General features: G+C 43.5%; 1 protein-coding gene across 4 annotated transcripts in view; it reads left to right on the top strand.

The window, feature by feature from the left end:
• Positions 1–27,983, top strand: part of LOC102133005 (S-adenosyl-L-methionine-dependent tRNA 4-demethylwyosine synthase TYW1) — a 254,181-nt gene that overhangs the window by 104,979 nt on the left and 121,219 nt on the right. For all 4 annotated transcript variants that reach the window (XM_065541834.1, XM_005549423.4, XM_065541832.2 and 1 more), the window contains 2 exons: positions 8,165–8,342; positions 27,639–27,774. In XM_065541834.1, the coding sequence (XP_065397906.1) occupies positions 8,165–8,342; positions 27,639–27,774 (314 nt within the window). The remainder of the gene's footprint in view (positions 1–8,164; positions 8,343–27,638; positions 27,775–27,983) is intronic.

Below are 27,983 nucleotides of genomic sequence, written 5' to 3'. Positions count from 1 at the left end.
AGATCGTGTGTATGTGCATGTGCATGCGTGTGCATGCGTGCGTGTGTGTGTGTATGAGTGTGAGATAATGGGAAACAGCACTATAGATTTGCTGTTAAAATGTCCTGTGTCTCATGTGGACTGTTTCTTTCTTCTCCAGGAACCCTTTCCATTAGAAATTTAGAGGCTGTTATCAGAGAAATGCAAATCAAAACCGCAATGTGATACCGTCTCACACCAGTTAGAATGACGATCATTAAAAAGTCAGTAAACAACAGGTGCTGGAGAGGGTGTGGAGAAATAGGAACACTTTTACACTGTTGGTGGGAGTGTAAACTAGTTCAACCATTGTGGAAGACAGTGTGGCAATTCCTCAAGGATCTAGTACTAGAAATACCATTTGACCCAGCCATCCCATTACTGGGTATATACCCAAAGGATTATAAATCATGCTGGTATAAAGACACATGCACACGTATGTTTATTGTGGCACTATTCACAATAGCAAAGACTTGGAATCAACCCACATGTCCATCAATGATAGACTGGATTAAGAAAATGTGGCACATATACACCATGGAATACTATGCAGCCATAAAAAAGGATGAATTCATGTCCTTTGTAGGGACATAGATGAAGCTGGAAACCGTCATTCTGAGCAAACTATTGCAAGAACAGAAAACCAAACACTGCATGTTCTCAGTCATAGGTGGGAATTGAACAACGACAACACTTGGACACAGGGTGGGAAACATCACACACCAGGGCCTGTCGTGGGGTGGGCGGGGGGGAGGGATAGCATTAAAAGATATACCTAATGTAAATGACGAGTTAATGGGTGCAACACACCAACATGGCACATGTATACGTATGTAACAAACCTGCACGTTGTACACATGTACCCTAGAACTTAAAGTATAATTAAAAAAAAATAAAAAAAGAATTTAGAGGCTGTTTCAATTTCTGTCATATTTCCTTGAAGACAGTGCAAGAAGACATGAAATGGAGTCCTTGAGGCCTTGTTTTTGGGAGGACCAGTATAACAGCCTCTGGCAGAGAGCAAGAAATAGAAACATGCTCTTATGAAGGAGAGAACCAGTGTTTTACATATGCTTCTCCATCCCTTACTTGTGAGAGAGTCAGGATAACTTGAACATCTAAGAATCCATTACTTTAAAAGACAAATAATTCTTTTGTCTTGTATTTTGTTTGTTTTTGTGATTGTCGAAATGGGGGAATATGATTATGATATTTTTATTTGTAGTTTTCTGGAAAGGATGGCATTGGTGTCTCTGCTTCTAGGTTTCCTCCTGTCCTCCCTGGCTGCTCTGTGGTAGTGCCCTTTGTCGATCCCTCTTCCTCTCCCCAGAACTGTGAGTGTCGTAGGACTCAGTCCATGGCCCTCTTCCCTGTTCTGTTATCCCCAAGGCTTGCTTTGTCTGAGTGGATGGCAGCCATGTTGCTCGGGCCGAACATTTTGTAGAAATCATTGAGCCCTCTCACTCTCTCATACCCTACATCCAGTCCATTTGAAAATCCCTCTTGACGATACCTTCAAAGTCGAGTCAGCTGATTGACTTTGCCACCTCCACTATCATGCCACCTTTACCGTCACCACCTTGGTCCAAGCCACCATTTCCTTTTTGTATTATATTATAGTCTGTTGGCAGATTATCCTCGCTCCTTGCCCCTCTGTTCTCAGTGGAGAACCTGATGCGATCTACTTAAAACAAAAATTAGTTTATGCCACCTTTTTCTCAAAATCCTGCATTGGCTACCCATGTGACTCAGGTTCCCTAGACATAATCAGGCAGGCTCCCACCTTGGCGTCTTTCCTCTGACTATAATGTTCTCTTTTCTTCCCTCTTTGCACTCTTGGCCCACTCCCTCACCTCCTCCAACTACACTCCCCTTTTCAGCAAGACTTATCCTGACCAGTCTGATTGACAGGGCACCTGCCTCTTTTTCTTCTTGGCACCCCACATCTTCATTGCCCTGCTCTTTCTTTTCTTTTATCACCTTTTTTTTTTTTTTTTTTTTTTTGGAAACAGAATCTGGCGGCTGGAGTACAATGGTGAGATCTTGGCTCACTACAACCTCCGCCTCCTGGGTTCGAGTGATTTTCCTGGCCTGGCCACCTGAGTAGCTGGAATTACAGGCACCTGCCACCACGCCCGGCTAATTTTTTAATATTTTTAGTAGAGAGGGAGTTTCACCACGTTGGTCAGGCTGGTCTCGAACCCCTGACCTCATGATCCGCCCACCTCAGCCTCCCAAAGTGCTGGGATTACAGGCGTGAGCCACCACGTCCGGCCGAAAACTTCATCTTTACCAAAAATTAAAAAAAAAGAAGCCGAGTGTGGTGGCACATGCCTGTGGTCCCAGCAACTAAGGAGGCGGAGGTGGGAGGATCACCTGAACCCAGGAGATTGAGGCTGCAGTCAGCTTGATAACATCACTGCACTCCAGCCTGGGCGACAGAGGGAGACTCTGTCCAAAGAAAAATAATAATAATTGAATTTATTTTTCAGTTCACAAAATGAAAACATTTGTAGCCAGCACGTTTTGAATGATTATGTGCTGGGCCTGGCACCCCATTAAGTATTTCATGTAGCTTATTTCATTTAATTGTTTTTTTTTTTTTTTTTTTTTGAGACGGAGTCTCGCTCTGTCGCCCAGGCTGGAGTGCAGTGGCCGAATCTCAGCTCACTGCAACTCCGCCTCCCGGGTTTACGCCATTCTCCTGCCTCAGCCTCCTGAGTAGCTGGGACCACAGGTGCCTGCCACCTCGCCTGGCTAGTTTTTTTTTTTTTTTGTATTTTTTTAGTAGAGACGGGGTTTCACCGTGTTAGCCAGGATGGTCTCGATCTCCTGACCTCGTGATCCGCCCACCTCGGCCTCCCAAAGTGCTGGGATTACAGGCTTGAGCCACTGCACCCGGCCTGTTTCATTTAATTGTTATAATAGCTGTATGTGTATGTGTAAAATCTCCATTTTAAAGATTAGGGAATGGGCTTGGAGAGGGTGAGAGAGGTTTGACCAAGGATATAAAACTAGCTTCACGGTAGAGCTCGAGTGTGAACCCAGTGCATCTGAATCCCAGGGGCCAGGGCCTAACCGATACTCCTTTCACTTTCTGAGTTTTAGGTTGGTTTTGGAGTTCAGGTTCAACCTGCCTTTCTACTCATCTGCTCATGGAGGGGGGATTATAGTTAATGATATGCTTTTTCCAAAAGCAAATGTTATGCTTAATGCTGAGTTGTCTTGGCAACATAGAATGAGCTTAAGGATCAAATTTTATTTAAAAACCTTGTTTTACTTGAGTTAAGATCTTAGATTTCAATAACCTAAAAAATTATTCATCCATCCAAAAATACTGACATGAAATACATTCTTACAGTTGCAGTTAGACAGTCATAAAAGAAGGCATCACCTGTCATGCTTAGATTGTTTTCATTTTGGTCTGTAGTCTGTTGCTTTGATCTCTTGGGTATTTACTTGCACTTTCTCTTTTATTTTATTTATTATTTTGTATTAGGGGTACATGTGCATGTTCTTTACATCAGTGTATTGTGTACCATGGGAATTGGGCTTCTTGCATACCCATTACTCAAATAGTGAACATTGTACCTGTTGGGCAGTTTTTCAACTCTCACCCCGTCCCATCCTCTTTTGGAGTCTCTAGTGTCTATTATTTCCATCTTTAGGTCCATGTGTACCCATTGGTTAGCTCCCGCTTAAAAGTGGCAACGTGTGATATTTGATGTTCTGTTTTTTTAGTTCACCTAGGATGATGGCCTCCAGCTTCATCCATGTTCCTGTAAAGGACATGATTTTGTTCATTTTTGTGGCTGTATAGTATTCCAGGGTGTATATGTACCATATTTTCTTTATCCAGTCAACCATTGATGGACACTTAGGTTGGTTTCATGACTTTCAGCTATTGTGAATAGTGCTGCGATCAACATACGAGTGGGTACAGGTGTTTTTTTAATATAATGATTCCTTTTCCTTTGGATAGATACCTGGTAATGGGATCGCCGGGTTGAATGGTAGTTCTGTTTTTAGTTCTTTGAGAAATCTCTCCAAAGAGGTTGACCTAATTTACATCCCCACCAACAGTGTGTAAGCGTTCTCTTTTCTCTGCGTCCACGCCAATATGTGTTGTTTTACTTTTTAGTAATAGCCATTCTGATTAGTATAAGATGATATCCCATTGTAATTGTAATTTTGCATTTCTCTGCAAATGATTATTAGTGATGTTGAGTGTGTTTTTCACATTACTTACACTTTCTTATTTCTTTTTTTTTTTTTTTTTTTTTTTTTTTTTTTTGAGACGGAGTCTTGCTCTGCCGCCCAGGCTGGGGTGCAGTGGCCGGATCTCAGCTCACTGCAAGCTCCGCCTCCCAGGTTTACGCCATTCTCCTGCCTCAGCCTCCCGAGTAGCTGGGACTACAGGCGCCCGCCACCTCACCCGGCTACTTTTTTGTATTTTTTAGTAGAGACGGGGTTTCACCGTGTTAGCCAGGATGGTCTCGATCTCCTGACCTCGTGATCCGCCCGTCTCGGCCTCCCAAAGTGCTGGGATTACAGGCTTGAGCCACCGCGCCCGGCCACACTTTCTTATTTCTAAGGTATGGGAGAAAGAAAGAATGTATGTGTGTGTGTGTGTGTGTGTGTGTCAAGCACACCTGACACCAATACCTTAACTTAAACATACCTGGAGAATGACTGTATGTTCTAAGAAGAGTATGTGTTCTGAGCTCTGAACTAGGAGATCCAGGAGTGGCCAACCTGGGGATTCATTCTCTTTGTTTTTTTCTGTGAAGGTTTTATTTGGGCAACAGAATGAGAGAACCTCATTTTCTATCTATGAGGAACATCTGAATCCCTAGCCCTTCCTGTGGAATGCAGGTCATGCAGGGGATCAAAGCCCTTTGTTTTGGGTTACATAAAGTGGTGCCTGGTGGGGATTGCTAGTGGGGCCAGGGGGTACTAAGTGAAATGCTGTATAAACTACATGATTTTTTTTTTTTTTTTCAGACAGGGTCTTGCTCTGTCGCCCAGGCTAGAGTGCAGTGGTGCAATCTCGGCTCACTGCAACCTCTACCTCCCGGGTTCAAGCGATTCTTCTGCCTCAGTGTCCTGAGTAGCTGGGACTACAGGTGTGCATCATCATGCCTGGCTAATTTTTATGTTTTTAGTAGAGATGGGGTTTTGCCATGTTGGCCAAGCTGGTCTTGAACTCCTGACCTCAAGTGATCCACTGGCCTCGGCCTCCCAAAGTGCTAGGATTACAGGCATGAGCTGCCGTGCCCAGCCAAACTGCATGCTTTTTTACAAGCAATTGTGGTTCTCCTGCCCAGCCCACTGCCACTGGACTGCCCTGTTTGTGAGTCCTTTCAATAAACCCTACGTCTTGGCCGGGTGTGGTGGCTCACGCCTGTAATCCCAGCACTTTGGGAGGCTGAGGTGGGCGGATCACGAGGTCAAGAGTTTGAGACCAGTCTGGCCAACATAGTGAAACCTCGTCTCTACGAAAAAAAAAAAAAGAAAATTAGCCGGGCTTGATGGTGTGCACCTGTAATCCCAGCTACTGGGGATGCTGAGGCAGGAAAATCGCTTGAACCCGGGAGGCAGAGGTTGCAGTGAGCTGAGATTGCGCCATCGCACTCTTGCCTGGGCAACAGTGTGAGACTCTGTCTCAACAACAATAACAACAACAGCCCCTATGTCTTGTTCACTGGCTCTGAATCTCTTTGCCGGCCCCTCACAGGTGGTGCTATCCCTAGTGAAGTCAATCAGGGCCTGGCGGAATGGTAAAATAAAATCACTTTCAGAAAACTATGGCACAACTGAGCAGTGAAATTTAACTTTATTTCGCCCACGTTCTTTGTTATTGTTGTTAAGGTGACAGTGACTGGGATCGAATCAGTTTCATAAACCAGGATAAAGGTGGTAATAGCAAATCCTTAATGAACGTTTCTTGTGTGCCAGACACTCCGCTAAGGCCTTTACGTGCATTATCTCATTTAATCCCAACAAAAATTCTTCAAGGTACTTACTGTTTGCTGCTAAGAAAGTTATATTTCAAAGATGGTCAATGAGAGTCAGAGAAGACACATGAACATGCTTCTCCCCCAGGCCCAGGCTCCATGAGGAATCCTTATCCTGCAGAGAGAATATATTCTTCAAAAGGAACCTAGAAATAATTGATTTAGAACTATCAGGAGTCAAGGAGATATATATTTTTTCTTTGTTTTTTTCAACTCTTAATTTCAGGGGTACAAGTGCAGGTTTGTTCTGTAGGTAAACTTGTGTCATGGGGGTTTGCTGTACAGATTATTTCATCACCCAGGTATTAAGCCTAGTACCCATTAGTTATTTTTCCTGATCCTCTCCCTCCTCCCACCCTCCATCCTCTGATAGGCCCCAGTGTGTGTCATTCCCCTCTATGTGTCCATGTGTTCTTAGGATATGTATTTTTGCCTATTTACACAAGTCTTTCACGTTCTCTGTTAGACTGAAGGACTTTTAGGACAGCGTATCTCTTAATGCCTTCTACATTGAGTCAAGAGTAGTGCCTGTCAAACCAAGCTGCATGCTGGAATCACACGGAGAGCCCTTTAGAAATCCTGATGCCCGAGGCCCCTCCCCAAAGACTGTGATTTAATGTGTTTGGGATACGGCCTGGACATTGGGATTCTTAAACGTTTTTTGGGTAATTCCAGTGTCCAACTAGAATGAGTAGTGTATGCCAGTGGCTACCTAACTTGTCTGCACATTGGAATAACCTGGGGCGCTTCGGAAACTATGAATTGCCTACACCCCTCTGCCAGAGATTGACGTTCAGTTGATCTGACCTGTAGCCTGGATTGTGGGAATTTTAAGATTCCAAGGTGATTTCTAACGGGCAGACAGGTTTGGGGCCCTCTGGTTTCATGCAGTGGCTTTTAGCCTTGGCTATACGTAACAATCATCTGAGAAGCTTTAACAAAACTCATTGCCCAGGCTTGCACCCACTCTGATGAAACAGACTCTTTGGAGGTGGACCTAGGTGGCAGTATTTTTTTTTTTTGAGACGGAGTCTCACTCTGTTGCCCAGGCTGGAGTGCAGTGACACCATCTCCTCTCACTGCAGCCTCTGCCTCCTGGGTTTAAGAGATTTCCTGTCTCAGCCTCTCGAGTGGCTGGGATTACAGGTGCCCGCCACCACGCCCAGCTAATTTTTGCATTTTTAGTAGACAGGGTTTCACCATGTTGCCAGGGTGGTCTCGAACTCCTGACTTCAAGTGATCCACCCACCTTGGCCTCCCAAAGTGCTGGCATTACAGGTGTGAGCCACTGCACCTGGCCTATTTTTGTTTTTTGAGACAGGGCCTTGCTCTGTCATCCAGGCTGGAGTGTAGTGGCACGATTGTGGTTCACTGCAGCCTCAATCTCCCAGATTCAAGGGATCCTCCCACCTCAGCCTCACAAGTAGTTGGGACCAAAGGTGTGTGCCACCACGCCCAGCTACTTTTTTTTTTTTTTTAATTTTCAGTAGAGACAAGGTCTCACTATATTGCCCAGGCTAGTTTTGAACTCCTGGGCTCAAGCAATTCTCCTGCCTTGGCCTCCCAAAATGCTGGGATTACAAGTGTGAGCTACCGCACCTGGCCTGTGGCAGTATTTTTTGAAGCTCCTCAGGTGATTCCAGTATGAAATCTGAAGTATTCCAGTATGAAGCCAAAGATAAGAATGATTAGGTCTCTTCTTTTTCTCTCCTATACAGTTTTGGATCAACTACATTTACTTTCCCAGCTTGAGGAATGATTGGTCTAGAAGAGGCTTATTCTTATGCAGATATACTGAGTTCATTTTCTTAGATCAACATGAGAGAATACAAAGCTAAGCAAATTATGCAAAGGGACTTATTCTGCATCCCAAATAATTAGCTAACAAAGCTAGTTTTGCCTGCTTATATTGATGTAGTTTAACTGGTACCAAAACTAAGAATGAGGTTACTGACTGATTTTTCTGATTTAGTAATTCTAGTCCCACCCTGTCCTTTGGCCTTTGTTTTGTATTCTTTGGTATCAAAAATGAATTTGCTCTATAAAATCAAAGCATCATTAAGAAAAATGTAAGTCACATCCTGTATCTGTGCGCTGTGTAGCTGAGTCCTTCTCACTGTATTCTGCAGGAGTACCGGGCGTCAAAGCAGAGCGCTTTGAAGAAGGAATGACAGTAAAGCACTGTGCATTGTCCCTCGTGGGAGAACCAATAATGTACCCAGAGATCAACAGGTTTTTGAAGCTGCTCCACCAGTGTAAAATCTCCAGCTTCCTGGTCACAAATGCACAATTTCCTGCGGAAATCAGGTGAGTTCTCCAGCCTATCGGAGAGATGCTGCGTGAATCTATGTTTCACTGCAAAGTAAAACTAATAGGCATTAATGCAATCAAATAGGATTTATTGATTACTTACAACATACAAATGTCGGGCTTTGGGAGGTAAAGATGGTCCTGCTTTTCAAAATCTGTTCTACTAGGGACAAACATTAGTAAAAAGACTAGAGGCACAGATACGTCGCTAGGGGAATTCAAAAGAGAATGAATTTTTTTTTTCCAAATGGGAGAGGCAGGGTAAAACTTTCCAGAGAAGCTGTCATTTAATTGTTTTTTTTTTTTGAGTCGGAGTCTCACTCTGTCTCCCAGGCTGGAGTGCAGTGGCGGGATCATGGCTCACTGCCACCTCCGCCTCCCAGGTTCAGGTGATTCTCCTGTCTCAGCCTCCTGAGTAGCTGGGTCTACAGGCGCCTGGCACCATGCCCAGCTAATTTTTTATTTTTTATTTATTTATTTTTTTAATAGTGATGGGCTTTCACCATGTTGGCCAAACTGTTCTCGAACTCCTGACCTCAAGTGATCCTCCTGCCTCAGCCTCCCAGAGTGCTGGGATTAGAGGTGTGAGCCACTGCGCCTGGCCTAATTTTTATCTTTATGTCTGGGAATAGTACTTGAGAAGGTAGGAAACTATATTGTTGTTAAAAAGGAACTTCCTGAGAAAGACATGGAGTTGTGGTATTTGTGATAACCATTATGTAAGTGTAGTTTATTTAGACCACAGAGTGTGCGAGAGGGGCAGGTGGAAGTCAAGTTGGGAAAGTTGGGATTAGATGGTCTAGGACTTCAAATGTGGTCCTTTCGAACGATCTTGCTTCTTGCAGAGCAGTCTACTGGCGTGGTATACAATGGGGGAGACAAGAAGCAGCAGGAACCTAGATAGGAGATTATGATGTTTGCTTAGGTCAAAGTTATAAGGGTGGAAGCAAGTCAGTGGGAATGAGGGAGTCTTAAAAAAGATGCTGTTAAGCCGGGTGTGGTGGCTCATGCCTGTAATTCCAGCACTTTGGGAGACTGAGGCGGGTGGATCACCTGAGGTTGAGGTTCAAGACCAGCCTGACCAACATGGAGAAACCCCATCTCTACTAAAAATACAAAATTAGCTGGGCATGATGGTGCATACCTGTAATCCCAGCTACTCGGGAGGCTGAGGCAGGAGAATCGCTTGAACCTAGGAGGCGGAGGTTTCAGTGAGCCGAGATTGCACCATTGCACTCCAGCCTGGGCAACAAGAGCGAAACTCCGACTCAAAAAAAAAAAGATGCTGTTGAATGATTGCTAGGTACGATTGGCAAACTGCTTGTTTGGCTCTGAGAGGCTAGCGGAGAAGAGGACTAGGTAATTACACTGAGGGTTCCAGCCGTGTTGATTGCTAGGATTATGAGGCCCCATAATAGCAGAGGGCTCTTGTAAGGAAGGGTCAGGTTCAGGTGGTAGGATGATGAGGTTGGGTTGGACAACTTAAAGGGAGGGCTCTCCTGATAGGGATGTGTTGGAACCGAACTGTCGATTCCCTCCTGGGCAGGGGTCGCCGCGAAGGATCACCGACACGAGATTCACAGCAGAGAGTTATTTATTACTAGCGCGCTAGGGTCCCAAGCTCTAAGTTGGCCCTGGGACCCCGAGTGCTTGTTACAGGTTGTTTATATAGGCAAACACAAGTTCAAACACATCTTAGGGCGTGAAATTCAAACAAAGCTTTAGGGGCGTGGTAATTGGGTCTGTCTATGGCCTGAGCAAGGTATCTTGTTCTGATTGGTTGGGGCGGGACCTTAGGAGGTTCTTTCCTGGAATTGCTGATTCCGGGAACATCGGGGACATTGAGTCAGGGTAGGACCCCATGAGGTTATCAGGGTGGGACCTCATGAGGCTATCAGGGTGGGGCCCCATGAGGTTATCAGGGTGGGACCCCATGAGGCTATTTCCCGGAATTGTCTTTCTGTTTGGGTTCTGGGAACATCGGGGGGCTATCCGTGGCCATCTGGGGTTTAAGTTTCATGATGGCCAAGCTTTCTAAATTTTATGAGGCTTAGGAATTATGAGGCCTAGTTTCAGATGGTCAAAGGCATCTCCTGGGGCCTCTGGGGAAATGACCTGTTTTTGTGTCATACTGGGACTAGGCACATGCTGTAGCACCAAAAGTATTATTCAGTTTTACTTGTCTGTTATTTATTGGTGTTTTCCCCCATTAGACTGCAAGTTCCTTGAGGTCAAGACCTCTGCTTATGTATCTTGGTGCCATTTTTTGCCTGGTGCACTGTAGGTGCTCAGTACATGGGTAGTGAAATATTGGGGAAACAGGAAAAAAAAACCATCTTTTTGAATTCAAGTTTGTTTCCTAAACACTGGCCAATAAAGTAAGGTTGTAAGAATTAAAGAAAGAAGAGAGAAACACGAAGGGCGGCTTAACAGTTAACAGGTTTATTTTGAACCTGGGAGGGACTTCTTACTGAGCTAGGTCAGAAGCCACACTGTTACAGACTAAGAGTTTTGAAGGATTCAGGGTGCGAGAGTTTATCAGAGGCCTGGACTGCTTCTGTGCCTCTTTGTTGTGCTTATCTGGGAGGGAGAGGTGTGTGTCTGTTCCCATACCTCTCTCTGCAGCTGCAGGCGTACCCTCGAGTCAGCTTTTAGCTTCCCTACCTTACTGCACCTGAAGGGAAAGGAACGTGCTTATTAAGGCCCACTCTTTTACTGGGGCCCAGTGTATGAGGGTGAAGTTTGGCAGTTACCCAAGAGACTTTCCCCCCACCTCCCTCTGTGCCCCAGGGATCTTATCTGTTTTTACTGTCTGCTGTTTCTGGCTGCTTCTAGTTGGAAGTGATTTCCTTGAAATGCCTGAAGCTAGAAAGGGAGCTGGAACTTAAAGTGGGAGGGTTTGTCTGACATGACGGTGCTCCTGCTCTGTCAAAGATGTGACAAAAAGGTGAAAATATTTGCAAAAAATGAAGACCATGGTTATTTCTAGAAAGATTGATCACATACACTCACACACACACAGTCAGCTTGAAATATTTATTTATTTATTTTTGAGACAAAGTCTAGCTTTGTCGCCCAGGCTGGAGTGCAGAGGCACAATCTTGGCTCACTGCAACCTCCGCCTCCCAGGTTCAAGCGATTCTCCTGCCTCAGTCATCTCAGTAGCTGGGACTACCGGCGCATGCTACCTCACCAGCTAAGAGACGGGGTTTCACCATGTTGGTCAGGCTGGTCTCAAACTCCTGACCTCAAGTGATACACCCACCTCGGCCTCCCAAAATGCTGGGATTACAGGTGTGAACCACCAAACCTAGCCTGAAATGTAATGTCATAGGAAATCGAAGAGTTGATTAAAATTATTAGCTACCAGGCAATAATATGAAAATCAGTGTATTATCATAAAGATAGCTAAGCTATTACTTTTTGAAGCTGTATAAAAAGGTGAAGTTAAAAAGTTTTTAAGAAGTCAATGTGTCTATTTTACATAGGGTTGCTGTTTCTGTTTTTAAACTTTAGTTGGATTTTAAATCCCTGAATTTTCACATGGCTCATGCGGGGGACATTGGGATAGAGTGATGTTTGGGGTATATGCATAAAAAAAGGGAGTCTGTCTTAAATTAAAGGCATACATCCCTCAAAAAGAATGGAATCTGTTAGTGGTAGGATGTAGTACTTTTTTGCAAAATGATAACCAGAGAAAATTCATTGTTTGATCATGAATGGAGTTGTCTGTGAATGCCATCATGGATTGAGGAAAATTATAGAGTATGATATAAGATATTTACCTGAAAACATCCAGCAAAATGTTGGGCACATTTGGTAGATGTTGTTGAGTCTCTCTTTCCCTCTCTTGCTGGTGAGTCTTCTCAGGCCTGCAGAGGGATCATGGAATGCCACAAGATGTTCATACTAGCCTCGATTGCCATCTTCAACAAACAAAAGAGATAGGACGGCATATGATTCCAAAGAAATATTTCGTCATTTACTAAACCTGACTGGCAAATGAGGAGGGAGACAAAAAGGAAGAAGTGAGGTGGCAGGATTGGGGTAATAGGAAGAGTAGCAGACTTCTCCGATCCTGAAAATGAGAGTTTAAAAAGTGGATGGGTTTACTCTATCAGGAATCATCAAGAAAGAAAGAACGAATGCTTAGGAAATAGAGGTTGCGCTTTTGGATTTTTTTTTTTTTTGAAATGGAGTCTCGTTGTGTTGCCCAGGTTAGAGTGCAGTGGCACGATCTCGGCTCACTGCAAGCTCTGCCTCCAGGGTTCAAGTGATTCTCTTGCCTCAGCCTCCCAAGTAGCTGGGACTACAGGCACCCGCTACCATGCCCAGCTAATTTTTTGTATTTTTAGTAGAGACGGGGGTTTCACTGTGTTAGCCAGGATGGTCTCGATCTCCTGACCTCGTGATCTGCCTGCCTCAGCCTCCCAAAGTGCTGGAATTTACAGGTGTGAGCCACTGCGCACAGTCACGCTTTTGGATTTTTTCTTTTTTTTTTTTTTGAGACAGAGTCTCGCTCTGTCGCCCAGGCTGGAGTGCAGTGGCCGGATCTCAGCTCACTGCAAGCTCCACCTCCCGGGTTTACGCCATTCTCCTGGCTCAGCCTCCCGAGTAGCTGGGACTACAGGCGCCCACCACCTCGCTCGGCTAGTTTTTTGTATTTTTTAGTAGAGACGGGGTTTCACTGGGTTAGCCAGGATGGTCTCGATCTCCTGACCTCGTGATCCGCCCGCCTCGGCCTCCCAAAGTGCTGGGATTACAGGCTTGAGCCACCGCGCCTGGCCTACACTTTTGGATTTTTAAAGCATCCTTGAAGCTCCTATTACGAAGGGTGCTGTGCTTCAGGGAGCAGGCATGCAAACTGTGTTGCATCTTTTAGGGTATGTCCTTCCCTGACATAATAGGGAATATGCAGAAAGTAGCCATTCTAGATTCAGATCTCAAAAAGTGGGCATATCTTTGTTATCCATTGAAATACCCATCTCGAAAGAGAAGAACAAAAGCAAGTCTGAGGTCTACAGATTACTGCTAGGATATGGGAATAATTTCTGATAATGCGAGTCTGGTATACATGGTTTGAGGACATAATCTTTCAGCTTACCTTTTTCTGAAACAGAGCAGTCCTCTTGGCTTGGGAATAATGTATGTCCAAATGTTAGGAGGTCCTAAGTATAAGACGACCCTCCTACCCCCACATTTCCCAATGAAAGATTTGAATTATCTAGAAAAAACTTCAAAAACAGAATGATGAGAATTGCCATGCTAGATACTATGATGTGTCATAAAACCACAAGTTTCAAATACTCTGGACTGTAGAGTAGTGAAACAAGATAGTCTTCAGATAGCCTTTACTTTTAAAGTAATACTTTCAGGACTTGAGGCCTCTCTGAATTAAACTAAGGATGCTCCCTGCCAACCCCCATATCCCAAGAGAAAACAGAAAGAAAAAGTTTTCTAAGAGGAGATAATCTTACTTATTTCTGTGAATAGGAGGAATCAAAATACCAGTTGTCTCTGGTGTCTTAGTTTCTTGCAGAAAAATAAGGCTGTAGATTAACTAATAGAACACAGAGGCCATGTATTTTGGAAGTTTCCTTTAATGTCGATAATGCTAATTCTATACAGCAAGTCAGCTCATACAGTTCAGCTATTTGCTGAGCCTCTTGCAGCCATTTCATCTTTGAGCACACTGTAAGAATTAAAGAAAGAGGAGAGAAACAAGAAGGGCAGCTTGACAGTCGGTAGATTTATTTTAAACCTGGGAGGGACTTTTGACCTTACACACACACTAGGAAGTAATACTGTTCTCCGGGTGGTTTGGTGGCCTATTTATTTTTTATTTTTTTAATTAGAATTTTTTTTTTTCTAAGTAACTGCAATACCACCTGTACTCTGGTATCTTTTGAGGGGAATCTAGACTTTGTCAATTGTCTGTATTATATTAAGACTAGTGGCTTTTTCGGGGTACTAAACCTTTCCCTAAAAGGGTTTCAGTCTTCCTTCTAGCTCCAAAGCATATGACTGTGTATTAGTCTGTTCTCGCATTGCTATAAGGAACTAACTGAGACTGGGTAATTTGTGAAGAAAAGAGGTTTAATTGACTCACAGTTCTGCGGGTTGTACCGGAAGCATGGCAGGGGAGGCCTCAGGAAACTTACAAACATGGTGGAAGGCAAAGGGAAAAGCAGGCACATCTTCACACAGCAGGAGGAAGAGAATGAAGGGGAAAGGGAAGTGTTACACACTTTTAAACAACCAGATCTTGTGAGAACTCACTCATTATCACAAGAACAGCAAGGGGGAAGTCCCCATCACCCAACCACCTCCCACCAGGCCCCTCCTCCAATATTGAGGGTTACGAATTCAACATGAGATTTGAGTGGGGACAGACAGAGCCTAATTATATCAGACTCTTTACTGACAGTTCTGTCCCTGAGAGTAGTTTTCACAATGAGTGGTCCTCCAGGAGTTTTGGGAGAGCCAGATATTGGTTGTGGTTGCTGTATAGAAGCAAACGCCTTAGGCAAATGAGAAAGTTTTTGCTCTCTGAGTAGCTTTATGCTTTTGTTTGTCAGAGGTTAATAAAAGTGACAAGAATGTGTAACACACTTCGTGTTAATAGGCCTGGTGGTGATTAGACAAGAAAAAAGCCATTTCTTGATAGGAAAGTACTGATATATTTTAACATGTGTCAGTTCTCTTTTGCTGCAATCACTCACCTCAAACTAACAAACAATCATTTATTTAGCTCATAACTCTGCAGATCAACCTGGAAGTCTTTTGCTGGTCTCAGTGTTGTTCACTGAGTGGATCTGCCAGGGCTGGCTGATTGACGATGGGCTGGCCTGGGACCCAGGGGCTGCTATTCACGTGGCCTCTCATCCCCCAGCAGCTGTGCCACACTTTATCACAGCGTGGCCGGGTTTCAAAGAGCAGTGAGTGGGGCAAGCTCCAATGCACGAGCATCTTTCAAGCCTTTGCTTGTATCACATTTGCTCACTTCCCACGGACCAAAGCAAGTCACGCGGCAGAGCTTCAAGTCAATGAGAAGGCACCCAGATCTACAGGGCAGGGGCACTTGGGTACTGGGACAGGAGGAGTCGATGGCCATATTTGCAGTGTACATACAGCACAACAGACCACACTTGTCAAGGAGTATAACCTTGAACTTACTGGGGCTCAGTATTCTTCAGGAACTCAGTTGATGATTATAATTATGTGAATAGCCCAGATGATATACAATCAATTGTCTCCTTAAGCCCAGAGGTCTCAAACCCTCAGTTGATAAGAAGTAGGTTTTGCTTTTCCTACACCTATTTACCACTTTTTTTTTTTTTGGAGCCAACATTGAAAAATCAAGAGGTTTTACATAAAATCTGGACTTTTGACTTTGAAAAGATGATCTGGCAAAAGTTGTCAAGAGCCAAGGAGTAGTTATCTTTTCCAGGAAGCCCTGTGGTTTTCAGTTTCCCATACTCCTCCCGTCTTGCTGTTTCTTCAGCCCTGAGGCTGAGTGTCATCTGCCACTTGTCAGAGGAATTGCACGGTTGATTTTCTTATAGCAGAGAAATTCCTGTCACGATTTCTAAAAAAGTGAAATAGTGAAAGGAAGACTGAGAGGCCACATAGTCCCAGAAAAATGGAAGAAAGCATATCACTTTAAGGAGAGAGTATTCTTGTGTGTTTCATAGGCAATCTGCATTTTGATGCACAAAGAACGTTTGAGTGAGGAGAGAATATTCTTTTTTTTTTATTTTTATTTTTTGGAGACGGAGTTTCGCCCTTGTTGCCCAGGCTGAAGTACAATGGTGCGATCTCGGCTTACCACATCCTCCACTTCCCGGGTTCAAGTGGTTCTCCTGCCTCAGCCTTCCGAGTAACTGGGATTACAGGCATTTGCTACCAAGCCCAGCTGATTTTGTATTTTTAGTAGAAACGGGGTTTCTCCATGTTGGTCAGGCTGGTCTCAAACACCCGACTTCAGGTGATCTGCCCACCTTGGCCTCCCAAAGTGCTGGGATTAGAGGCGTGAGCCACTGCACCTGGCTGGAGAGACTATTCTTGTGTATTTCATATGCAGTCTGCATTTCGGTGCACAAAGCACTTTTGAGTAAGGAGAGAATATTCATGTGTGTTTCATATGCAATCTGCATTTTGATACACAAAGAATTTTTTTCCCTCTTAAAAGTGACTTGCTCGACTCACATTATTTCGTTGGTCCCTGTAGACATGTGAGTTTAGAACTTTGTTCCAGGGTACCGTGGTACCATCTGTTCATTCAGCTTTGCAGTCAGAGAGGTTCATCATAGCTGATGTTACTGCTGCCATAGAAGACTCCATGGAATCATTTCTTATACATCGCTCCACGCGGTGATGCTGACGACACCTTGGTGAAAGCAGATCTCTGTATGGCATCGCGTTGTAAGGCAAGGAAGTTGTTGAGGAGGATGTTGCGCAACACTGAACAGCTTCTTCCCTCTGAGGAACCTCAGAGAACTGGTTTGTTCTTACCTTGTGGACATTTGAATCCTGTAACAGTGTCTCCCACTTCATGAGTGTGCCAGAGTTCAGAGTCAAATCTGTAGTCATTTGTAGACTCACGAACTCCTCGCTTCATATTTAGTCCACGTTAATTGTTTTGTATCATAATCATCTATTTTATATTATTTTAAAATTTACATTAGAATCTCATAGCTCTTTTTTGGTGAGCACTGTAAATCTAAAGCTTTTTAGCTGCTGGCAGGTTTATCATAAGAAGACAGAGCTGTGCTCAGCATTTAACTATGACATGATTAACTTCTCAGACTCACCTCCTGCTTCCAAATTTCATCCCTGTGTACGTTTACTTTTGAACACCTTTTTCAAACACCTTTTTCTTGAAACTGTAGGAACTTTATTCTCTTTTCTCTGCTGCTTCTGTGTTTCTGTTATTTTGTTTGCTTTGTGTTTTGTTTTCTTTAGTTTTTGCTGAGGCGTTCACCACATCTTTTAGAGAACCTCCATAAACTGGATGTCTCTTTGCATATTAGATGCATAGTATATGTTTGAAGAGATGAGTGAAGTTTAATAAACGTGCAGTTTTCTTGTATGTGTTAGCTCAAAATGGTTCCAGAAAACAGCTACAATGAAATGAAGATTGAATACCGCCTGATTCTTTCAATAGAAGTTTCTTTCAATAGAAGTAAATACTGCCTGAGTCTTTCAATGGAAGTTCCGCGCCCCCAGCCTATCTTGTTTGCACTAAACATATGAAGTTTAAAATCTAATTTTCTCTCCTGTCTTTGAATTTGTGGAATACTTTTCTGAAACATGCCTGTCTGCATGGGCTAAAGAGAGAGAGAGAGAAAGTGCAGAGAGGTGGCAAAAAGCTTTGGCTCTGTCTGGAAAAGATCTAGATTTGAATCTTGACTGGATCTCCTAGTGTCTTTCTGACATTGGAGGATAACTTTTCAGTGCCCGCTTTCCACATTTGTAAAATGATGATAATAATAATGACTACCTTATGGTGGCATTGCGAGTATGTGAGATAAGACATGAAACACAGAAGTTTCACCTTTGGAAAGGCAGGCTAAGTAATGTTGGTCAAAATATACTTTAAGGCAAAACCCATTAATTACTTGAGGTAAGATTGACTTTTTTTTTTTTTTTCTTCAGAGACAAAGTCTCATTATATTGGCTAGGCTGGTCTTGAACTCCTACGCTCAAGTGATCCTTCCACCCTGGCCTCCCAAAGTGCTGGGATTACAGGTGGGAGCCACCATGACTGGCCAAGATGGACTTTTTTTTTTTTTTTTTAAGATGGAGTCTCGTTCTCTCTCCCATGCTGAGTGCAGTGGTACAATCTCGGCTCACTGCAACCTCCACCTCCCAGGTTCAAGCAATTCTCGTGCCTCAGCCTCCCGAGTATCTGGGATTACAGGCATGCACCACCATGCCCAGCTAATTTTTGTATTTTTAGTAGAGACGGTTTCACCATGTTGGCCAGGCTGGTCTCCAATGCCTGACTTCAAGTGACCTGCCTACCTTGGCCTCCCAGAGTGCTGGGATCACAGGAATGAGCTACTGCACCTGGACAAGATGGACATTTCTTAATAATAAAACGTTAAACCCACCAGAAACATAAAATCATATAACAACTCAAACTTTTTAACACTGAATAATATAGTCTCAACATTGACAGACTACAAAGGGGGAGAAATAATAGATTTTTAACTGATTTCTCTGAAAGTGATAAATCAAAATTAGTAGGAGTATTGAAGATTTGAGCAATGGAATTAACAGATTTAACCTATATCACAGAAATAGAGCATTCCAACCAGAAACTTTGGAATACAGATTTTTTCTTTTTCTTTTCTTTTTTTTTTTTTTTTTTGAGACAGGGTCTCACCCTGTCACCCAGCCTGGAGTGCAGTGGTGCGATCTCAGCTCACTGCAGCCTCTGCCTCTCGAGTTCAAGTGATTCTCCCACCTCACCATCCCCAGTAGCTGGGACTACTGGCGCACGCCACCACACCGGCTAATTTTTTTATTTTTTGAGGGAAATGGGGTTTCACCATGTTGGCCAGGCTGGTCTTGAACTCCTGACCTCAGCTGATATGCCAGCCTTGGCCTCCCAAAGTGCTGGGATTGTAGACATAAGCCACCACGTCTGGCCTGAATACAGTTTCTTTTCAAGAGCACAGAACTTGTTCACAGAAAAATTACCAAATGGCCATTTGCTGAACATTGTAGACATTTCAAAACAGGGTTGAAATTGTATAGAGTGTGATATCTGAACACAATGGAATTAAATACCAAGAGATAATTAGAATATTCTGGAATTTAAGCAACACACTTCTTATTTACTTATGGGTCAAAAAGAAGGTACAGTGGAAATAGAAAATATATTGATGAATGATTGATAGATAAGAAAACAAAATATGTGGGTTGGATGTCAGCAGAAATAGCAAAGCACAGACCTTAAAAATCCTGTTTCTCCATGAAAACAATGAGAATACTGGCAAAAATGGTCACAAGTGACTTTTTCTTACCTGTGGAAATTAACCAAAGGTATGCAACAATGTAAGGAGCATATATTCACAAAAAAATGGCTGCATTTCAGTAAGAAAAATGAGCTTTGTGATATTAACTTGTTCTATTCCATTCTCACTTTCCCTAGCCTTGAAAACCAGTAGCTTGGCCGGGTGCAGTGGATCAGGCCTGTAATCCCAGCACTTTGGAAGGCTGAGGCAGGCGGATCATTTGAGGTCAGGAGTTCAAGTCCAGCTTAACCTACGTGGTGAAACCCTGTCTCAACTGAAATACAAAAATTTAGCCGGGTGTGGTGGCGGGCACCTGTAAGCCCAGCTACTCGGGAGGCTGAGGCGGGAGAATCACTTGAACTCAGGAGGCAGAAGTTGCAGTGAGCCGAGATCACACCATTGCACTGCAGCCTAGGGGATAGAGCAAGACTCCATTTTAAAAGAAAACAAAAAAGAAAACCAGTAGCTCACAACCACAGTAAAAACCAGTAGCCCGGCAGCTGTGGGAGGGGGCAAAACAGAGTGGGAACTCCTTCAAAGTGTCATTCCTAGGAAATTGTCATTATATATGACTTGTATGGCAAACCTGGAAACTTTCTCTCACAGGGGTTGTCTTTACTTGAAGTGATTCAAGTTTGTCTGGTGCGAAAAGCCTTTGTCTGGATGTTTCTCCTAAACCATTACGGACGATTGTTTAACTTCACAAAGCTGCCTCAAGTGGCATTAACAGCTAGGGCAAACAAGCAGCTCACCAATAAATGTAAAAGGAAAAGCTGGGCCATGAGATGTCATAGAGGACTTTGAAAAGCTCCATCATATTCCTGGGAATCTCCAATACCACTTACACGATCAGGGCTGTAGGCATGCTGGAGAAGAATTGAGAAGGCCCTGTGCCCTTGGTTCTTCCTGAGTAAGCAGGCAGCGAAAACCAAGGCAGAGTTGCAAACTGCCTGCCTGGGTGATGAAGGGAAAATTACAGAGCCCCTCGACAAACGCTAGGAGGCTTACCAGTTGGAAGCATTTAAGGATATTTCTGTCCATTCATAAGCTGACCACTAAGCTAACCAGAGACTTCAGTGGCCAAACACAACAATGAATATTGAATTTGCCAAATTATTTCAGCAACAACAAACAGCAAAAGAGAAAACCAAGAAACAAACAAAACAATATGCCCAAAACCAGGTAACCAACCAAACCAAACAAACCTGGGTTGAGATGTATCTGATTTCCAGAGTTGCCACTAACGTTATTTAAAATAATGGCCAGGCGCTGTGGCTCATGTCTGTCATCTCAGCACTTCGAGAGGCTGGGATGGGAGGATTGTTTGAAGCCAGGAGTTTGAGACTGGCCTGGGCAACATAGTGAGACCCTGTCTCTACCAAAAATTAAAACATTAGCCAAATGTTTTGGTGCATGCCTGTAGTCCCAGCTACTGAGGATGCTGAGTCAGGAGGGTTGCTTGAGCTCAGGAGTTCAAGATTGCAGTGAGCCATGATCGTGCCACTACACTCTAGCCTGGGGGACAGAGTGAGACCTTGTCTCAAAAAATAAACAAATAAAAAGGAAATGTCTAGTGTTTACTTTAAAGAAACCCACAAGATATACAAAGAAACAAGAATGTGGCCTATACACATGAAAGAAAACAGAGAATAGAATCCGTCTACAAGAAGCCTAGATGTTGGACTTACTAGACAAAGATTTGACATTGGCTATTTTAAGTGTGTTCAAAGAACTACAGGAAAGCATTTTCTTTTTCTTTTTTTTTTTTTTTTCGAGGTGGAGTCTTGCTCTGTCACCCAGGCTAGAGAGCAATGGCGCAATCTTGGCTCACTGCAACCTCCGCCTCCTGGGTTCAAGCAATTCTCCTGTCTCAGCCTCCCAAGTAGCTGGGATTACAGGCATGGGGCACCATGCCTGGCTAATTTTTATATTTTTAGAAGAGACGGGGTTTCACCATGTTGGCCAGGATGGTCTTGAACTCCTGACCTCAAGTGATCCACCCCCCTCGGCCTCCCAAAGTGGTGGGATTACAGGCGTGAGCCACCACGCCTGGCCAGAAAAGCATTTTCAAAGAAACAAAAGTATGAAAATGATGACTCATCAGATAGACTATCACTAAAGTCTCTCAGAGACCCATGGGGCACCTTCAGGCATGCCAACATATTTATTAAGGGAATTCCAGAAGGACAGGAGAGAGAGAAGTGAGAAGAAAGAATATTTGGACAAATAATGACCAAGGACTTCACAAACTAGAATTTGGGAAATTCGCAAATATGTGGAAATTAAACAACACACTGTTAAATAACCAGAATATCAAAGAGAAATCATAAAGTGCGTTCTTTATCTGTAGTTGTTAGAAAATCAAAGAAAAGTCTGGGCGCGGTGGCTCACGCCTGTAATTCCAGCACTTTGGGAGGCCAAGGCAGGCGGATAACCTGAAGTCGGTTCAAGACCAGCCTGGCTAACATGGCAAAATGCTGTTTCTACTAAAAATACAAAAAATTAGCTGGGCGTGGTGGTGGGTGCCTATATTCCCAGCTACTTCGGAGGCTGAGGCAGGAGAATCACTTGAACCTGAGAGGCAGAGATTGCAGTGGGCCGAGATTGTGCCATTGCACTCCAGCCTGGGTGACAGAGCGAGACTCTGTCTCAAAAAAAAAAAAAAAAAAAAAAAAGTGCACTCTTTATGTATTGATATGGAATGATTTCTACAAGTTCACAATCTTTTATCCCTTGTGCCCAAAAGTGTTTCAGAATTTTAGAAAGACAATACAGTATATCCACTGTATTTTATGGAACATCTCCAGCACCCTAGCGCCACACACATGTAATTAGTTCTACAATAAAGTATGCTTAGTCACAGAAATGGAAAAATTACCCAGGCACCATGGCTTATGCCTGTAATCCCAGCACTTTGGGAGGCCGATGCAGGCAGATCACCTGAGGCCAGGAGTTTAAGACCAGCCTGGCCAACATGGCGTAACCCCGTCTCCACTAAAAATACAAAAAGTAGGCAGGTGTGGTGGTCTGTGCCTGTAAAACCAGCTACTGAGGAGGCTGAGGTAGGAGAATCGCTTGAACTCAGGAGGTGGAGGTTGTTGTGAGCTGAGATCGTGCCTCTGCACTCCAGCCTGGGTGACAGAGCAAGACTGTCTTTAAAAAAGAGAAAGAAAAGAAAAATGAAGAATACAAACAGCCTTGTAAGTCAGATTTCACTTTCAACTAAGTTTGTCTCCAAACTTAGAAAAGCAACCTTTTGGTTATTAGAGCTTTTCGGAGTTTTAAATTGTGGTTAAGAGGTTGTTGGATTGGGGATAAATGGGAAGCACGGGGGAGCCAGATGCAGAACGGTGCGCTGTGCTGGCTTTTTAATCCATCCATCACACTGGAGCCACGTGACTTTCATCAGCACTGATCTGATTGTGTCACTGGCTACATAAAACTTCAGTAAACCAAACCTAACCCTGGCAGGACATGAGACGTGGCTGCAGGCATCCCCCAATTCCATTTGCCATGTTAGAGCCACGGGGAATAGTTTGTGATTCCTTTATCCTGCGGCAACTCACAGCTGCAGGCCTTTGCATTTCTTCTTTGGACATCCCTGGAAATGATCTCATTCTCTTCCTGATGAACTCTGTGTCCTTCAGAGATCAGCTTTGACTTTGACCTTGTTACATCTTTTGTATGATTTTGCCAAGCAAAATCAACTCACTCCTCCATTTATTCCCACTGCATTTTCCCCACCTTAGTCATGGCGCTGTGTGATGGGACTCGCATCCATCTTCTGTTCCCTCCAGAATGTAAATATTGAGGGCTGAGCCTCTTGGCCTCAGTGTCCAGTTCATAGACAAATGTTGAGTGAAGTGCATAGGCCCCTGAAAGGAATTAAGTTCAGAATTTCTTCTCAAGGACTTCTTGTTTTGGCTTCTCTTAGGACTTTGCAGTCATAATCTGCATTTCACAGATCATCCGTATTCTCTTGGATTTTTCATTTACGGAATACTGCTTGTTACATGTAACCGCTGTGACTTGAACACTGAGCCACACTGTGGATTTTGCCATAATGGGCAGGGTTAGGAGAAAGGCCCTGGAGTCATCTCTGAACTTGAATCTCCTTAATGCTTACTGTTTTTCTTTTCTTTTCTTTCTTTCTTTCTTTTTTTTTTTTTTTGAGATGGAGTCCTGCTCTGTTACCCAGGCTGGAGTATAGTGGCGTGATCTCGGCTCACTGCAACCTCTGTCTCCTAGGTTTAAGCGATTCTTGTGCCTCAGCCTCCTGAGTAGCTGGGATTACAGGCGCCCGCCACCATGCCCGGCTAATTTTTGTATTTTTTAGTAGAGATGGGGTTTCACCATGTTGGCCAGGCTGGTCTCAAACTCCTGACCTCAGGTGATCCTCCTGCCTCAGCCTCCCAAAGTATTGGGATTACAGGCATGAGCCACCGCACCCGGCTTGACGCTTATTCTTTATAGATTGTTGCACACGTTACTTAACCTCTTGAACCTCAGCTTCATCGTCTCTAACGTGGGCATAAGTAGCGACTTCGTGGTCGTTTTATTGTGAGGATTCAGTGAACTGATCAAGAAGGATAAAGCACACGGCACAGTGTGCCAGCTTGGTGAGTGCTAAATCATTCTCTCCTTCTCCTTCACCCTCCTCCTCTCTTCCTCCTGAGCTATTTGGCTTGATCTGACAGCCCCAGATTGTCTTAGAGTTTTAGGTTTTAATATCATTGCATGTTTGGGTCACTCGGGTTATTTTTTTATCCCAAGGAGGAGCTTCAGAGTCACTGTTTACTTGGATTTCTTACAAACATAATCTCTCTCCTTTTTTATTTTATTTTTTCCTGCAGATATTGTCAGGCCTCATTCTACCTTCCAAGTCTCAGAGCCTTGGAAGGTAGAATGAGGCCTGATAATCTCTACAGAAAGGCAACATGGGAGGGAGATTTTTATGTTCGTCAGCACAGTTTTATATGTGATAATTCTTCACTCAGAGATTTAATATTAAGATAAAGGGTTCTTACAATACTCACATCACGAATCCTTGAGCATTTTTACAGAGGACTGGGCTTAAGGTTGTCTATCTTCAATATTGTCTCTTTTTGGGAGAGCAGAGGATATCCTTTTTAATTACTCCCAGCAGTGCTGTGAGATTCTCAGATGCAGGAATTATTATTATGATGATTTTGATGATGTAAGACTTTTGCTTTTTGGGAACATTTGTTATCTCTGTATAGAATAGAGACAGATAAGTGACCCTACTGGGAGCCTCATTGTCTCTTCTAGGTGAATAGAGACCAGTGCTAGGCAGAAACAAGATCCCTAAAGCTCAGAAAATATATATCTCCAAAGGCCTCTTTGCTAATTTTGAGCCCCTTAGAAATGAGCTCTATAATTCCTGGGGACCTTTTCCTCTTCTCCATTCTTCCTCTGCTCCTTGACAAGACATCTAGAGACTTCCCTGAGTATAGCATCTCAGACATATAGTATTGACTAGAATTCCTTAGTGGTAGTGTCAGTGTCCAGGGCTTCCTATTTTGTAAATGATAGAGTTTTGTAAAAGGAGTATGGCCTTTGGAATGTACTGTTTATAAGCTTAAGTAGTTATGGAAGCATAGTAAAAAGGTCAGGGCAGTTCTCATTTTGCATCAGGAAGCTTTTGACAAAGTCCTGTCAGTATCAGATGATGATAGCCAGCAGTAGCCATTAAGACAGTCCTGGCCGGGCGCGGTGGCTCAAGCCTGTAATCCCAGCACTTTGGGAGGCCGAGGCGGGCGGATCACAAGGTCAGGAGATCGAGACCACAGTGAAACCCCGTCTCTACTAAAAATACAAAAAATTAGCCGGGCGCGGTGGCGGGCGCCTGTAGTCCTAGCTACTCAGGAGGCTGAGGCAGGAGAATGGCGTGAACCCAGGAGGCGGAGCTTGCAGTGAGCCGAGATCGCGCCACTGCACTCCAGCCTGGGCAACAGCGTGAGACTCCGTCTCAAAAAAAAAAAAAAAAAAAAAAAAGACAGTCCTTTTTTTTTTTTTTTTTTTAAATAAAAGTCCAGTTAAGGAAGCATAGCTTGTCTTTTATTAAAGGGGCACTCAGCAAAGGGGTGATGAGACAGAATGCTGTTATTACTGATGCGTTTGTTTTACATTTTCAGTAATTAATGTGCTTTGCTCAGTAGTGACACATTACCTGAACTTTGAAGGATTCCCTTAGTATGTCGGTATTGCAGAGGCATTAAAGCAATGAGAGCCTGCCAGGATCTTAATCACCTCTGTCCTACATTTGGTCAGAGCCTCTCCACTTTTAACAGAAGCAAATAGAAGTCTAGACACTTGTGATTTTTCTATATGTCACTAAGCCACATCATTGTAAGCATCTGTTTGGCCTATATTCCCTTAAAAATTCTGTCTGCTGAAATCAACAATATCTCCTAAAAAGTAGCTTTAATGTCTGCCTGTGTGGCTGGATAAAAAGAAAAATAGGATTCTTGCTCTTCAAGGTCTTACACTCAAAGATTGATAAGGCTGCTACTGATACATATATAAAGCACATAAACCATTTTAAAGTGGTGAATTGTATGGCATGTGAATGATATTTTCATTTTTTAAAAATGCATGGACTTTGAAACAAAAAATGTATAAAACTTCTAGGTAAAAATGTGGAATAAATTGTAGAACCCTTATAGAAAAAGAATATTGGGAGAATTTGATCAGAAGATTATTAAGGGGGAATTTCTTTCTTCTAGTTCTAAATTTACTGAAGAGAATGAATTATGAGACCCATATGAAGAGAGAAGGGGAGAGGCTTTAGAAAAAGTACAGTCTAGGCCGGGCACAGTAGCTCACGCCTGTAATCCCAGCACTTTGGGAGGCCAAGGTGGGTGGATCACCTGAGGTCAAGAGTTCAAGACCAGCCTGGCCAACATAGTGAAACCCCGTCTCTACTAAAAATACAAAAATTAGCCGGATGTGGCAGGGTGCGACTGTAATCCCAGCTACTTAGGAGGCTGAGGCAGGAGAATCACTTGAACTCGGGAGACAGAGGTTGCAGTGAGCTGAGATTACACCACTGTACTCTAGCCTGGATGACAGAGTGAGACTCCATCTCACAAAAAAAAAAAAAAAAAAAGAAAGAAAAGAAAAAGTATAGTCTAGGTTTAATGTATTACTTGAAAGAAATCTAGTAGGGTCGGGTGCAGTAGCTCACACCTCTAATTCTAACACTCTGGGAGGCTGAGGTGGGTGCATCGCTTGAGCCCAGGAGTTCCAGACTACCCTGGGTAACCTAGTGGGACCCCTGTCTCTACAAAAAAAAATTTAAAAAATTAGCTGGGTGTGGTGGCGCATGCGTGTGGTCCCAGCTACTCGAGACACTGAGATAAGAGGGTCACTTGAGCCTGGGAGGTTGAGACTGTGGTGAGCTGTGATTGCGCCACTTTGCTCCAGCCTGGATGACAATGAGACCCTGTCTGGGGATTGGGCCAGGGGAAAAAGACCTACTAGAAGAAGGACCTACTAGAAATCTAGTAGGTAGGAAAGAAATTATGAAATGCAGTGAATTTGAGAGAAGTGTAGAATGAATGGTATTCATGGAAACTGATTGTAAAGGCAAGGAAAATAAGAATGCATTTTTTTCTTCTCTTCTTCTGGGCTGTGCTCCTGTGTAAGTATGAGGTTGCTACTGTCCTGGGTCTGCACTACTTAAAGTTCCCCAAATAGGTCCTTGTTTGCCCACCCAAGGCTTGACATGAAACCCATTCCCACTTACAGAAGCATAGGTGTGACTCTATGTCCTTCGAATAAGGCCTGAGCTCTTGGGATTGCTTCTTGTTCCTTAGAAGACTTCCATCAGTGAATTGACGGAGGGAAGTGGCCCAGCAGCACAGACCCCATGTGGCTGGCAGAGTGTGTGGGTGGGGAAGTCATATCAGAGAACCCCTCTAATTGTGCTGGGCTGATGCTGTCAGACCTGAAGTTAGATCACATTTTGTTTGTTTTCCATTCAAACAGTATTTGAAGAAGGACCAATTGTAAGTAATTCAATATTTTCAATGTATTCGGGATGGTTTCCAGTGATTTAAAAAATAACCAGAGGCCATCCCATTTTGTCACATGATTAAAATGATTAGTTCAGTCTTTTGGGGGAAGTAGAAGTCTCTAGACCCAGTGAAGTGTTTAATCCCCACGTCTATTACAGATTGCAAGTTTTATATCATGGAAAGCCTGATAGAGGAATAATTTTTCTTTCTTTTTTTTTTAAATTACTAAGGAACCTCAAGCCAGTTACTCAGCTGTATGTCAGTGTGGATGCCAGTACCAAAGAGAGCCTGAAGAAAATCGACCGCCCACTCTTCAAGGATTTCTGGCAGAGATTCCTTGACAGTTTAAAAGCCTTGGCAGCCAAGGTAAGAATTATGACATCTTAAAAATAAATAAACAACCCTCAGGTGTGTACTGAAGTTAAAACGAAAGAAAGAAGGAAAGATGGAAGAAAAGAACAGAGGTACTTTTTCCTCTTTTCTCTTTAAAATAAAAAAATGATGAAGCCGGGCGCGGTGGCTCAAGCCTGTAATCCCAGCACTTTGGGAGGCCGAGACGGGCGGATCACGAGGTC

This window comes from Macaca fascicularis, chromosome 3, assembly GCF_037993035.2.
Source record: "Macaca fascicularis isolate 582-1 chromosome 3, T2T-MFA8v1.1".
In the NCBI taxonomy this organism is placed as follows: domain Eukaryota; kingdom Metazoa; phylum Chordata; class Mammalia; order Primates; family Cercopithecidae; genus Macaca; species Macaca fascicularis.
The sequence above is the reverse complement of the archived record's forward strand: the minus strand, read 5'-3'. Positions and strand labels throughout refer to the sequence as shown.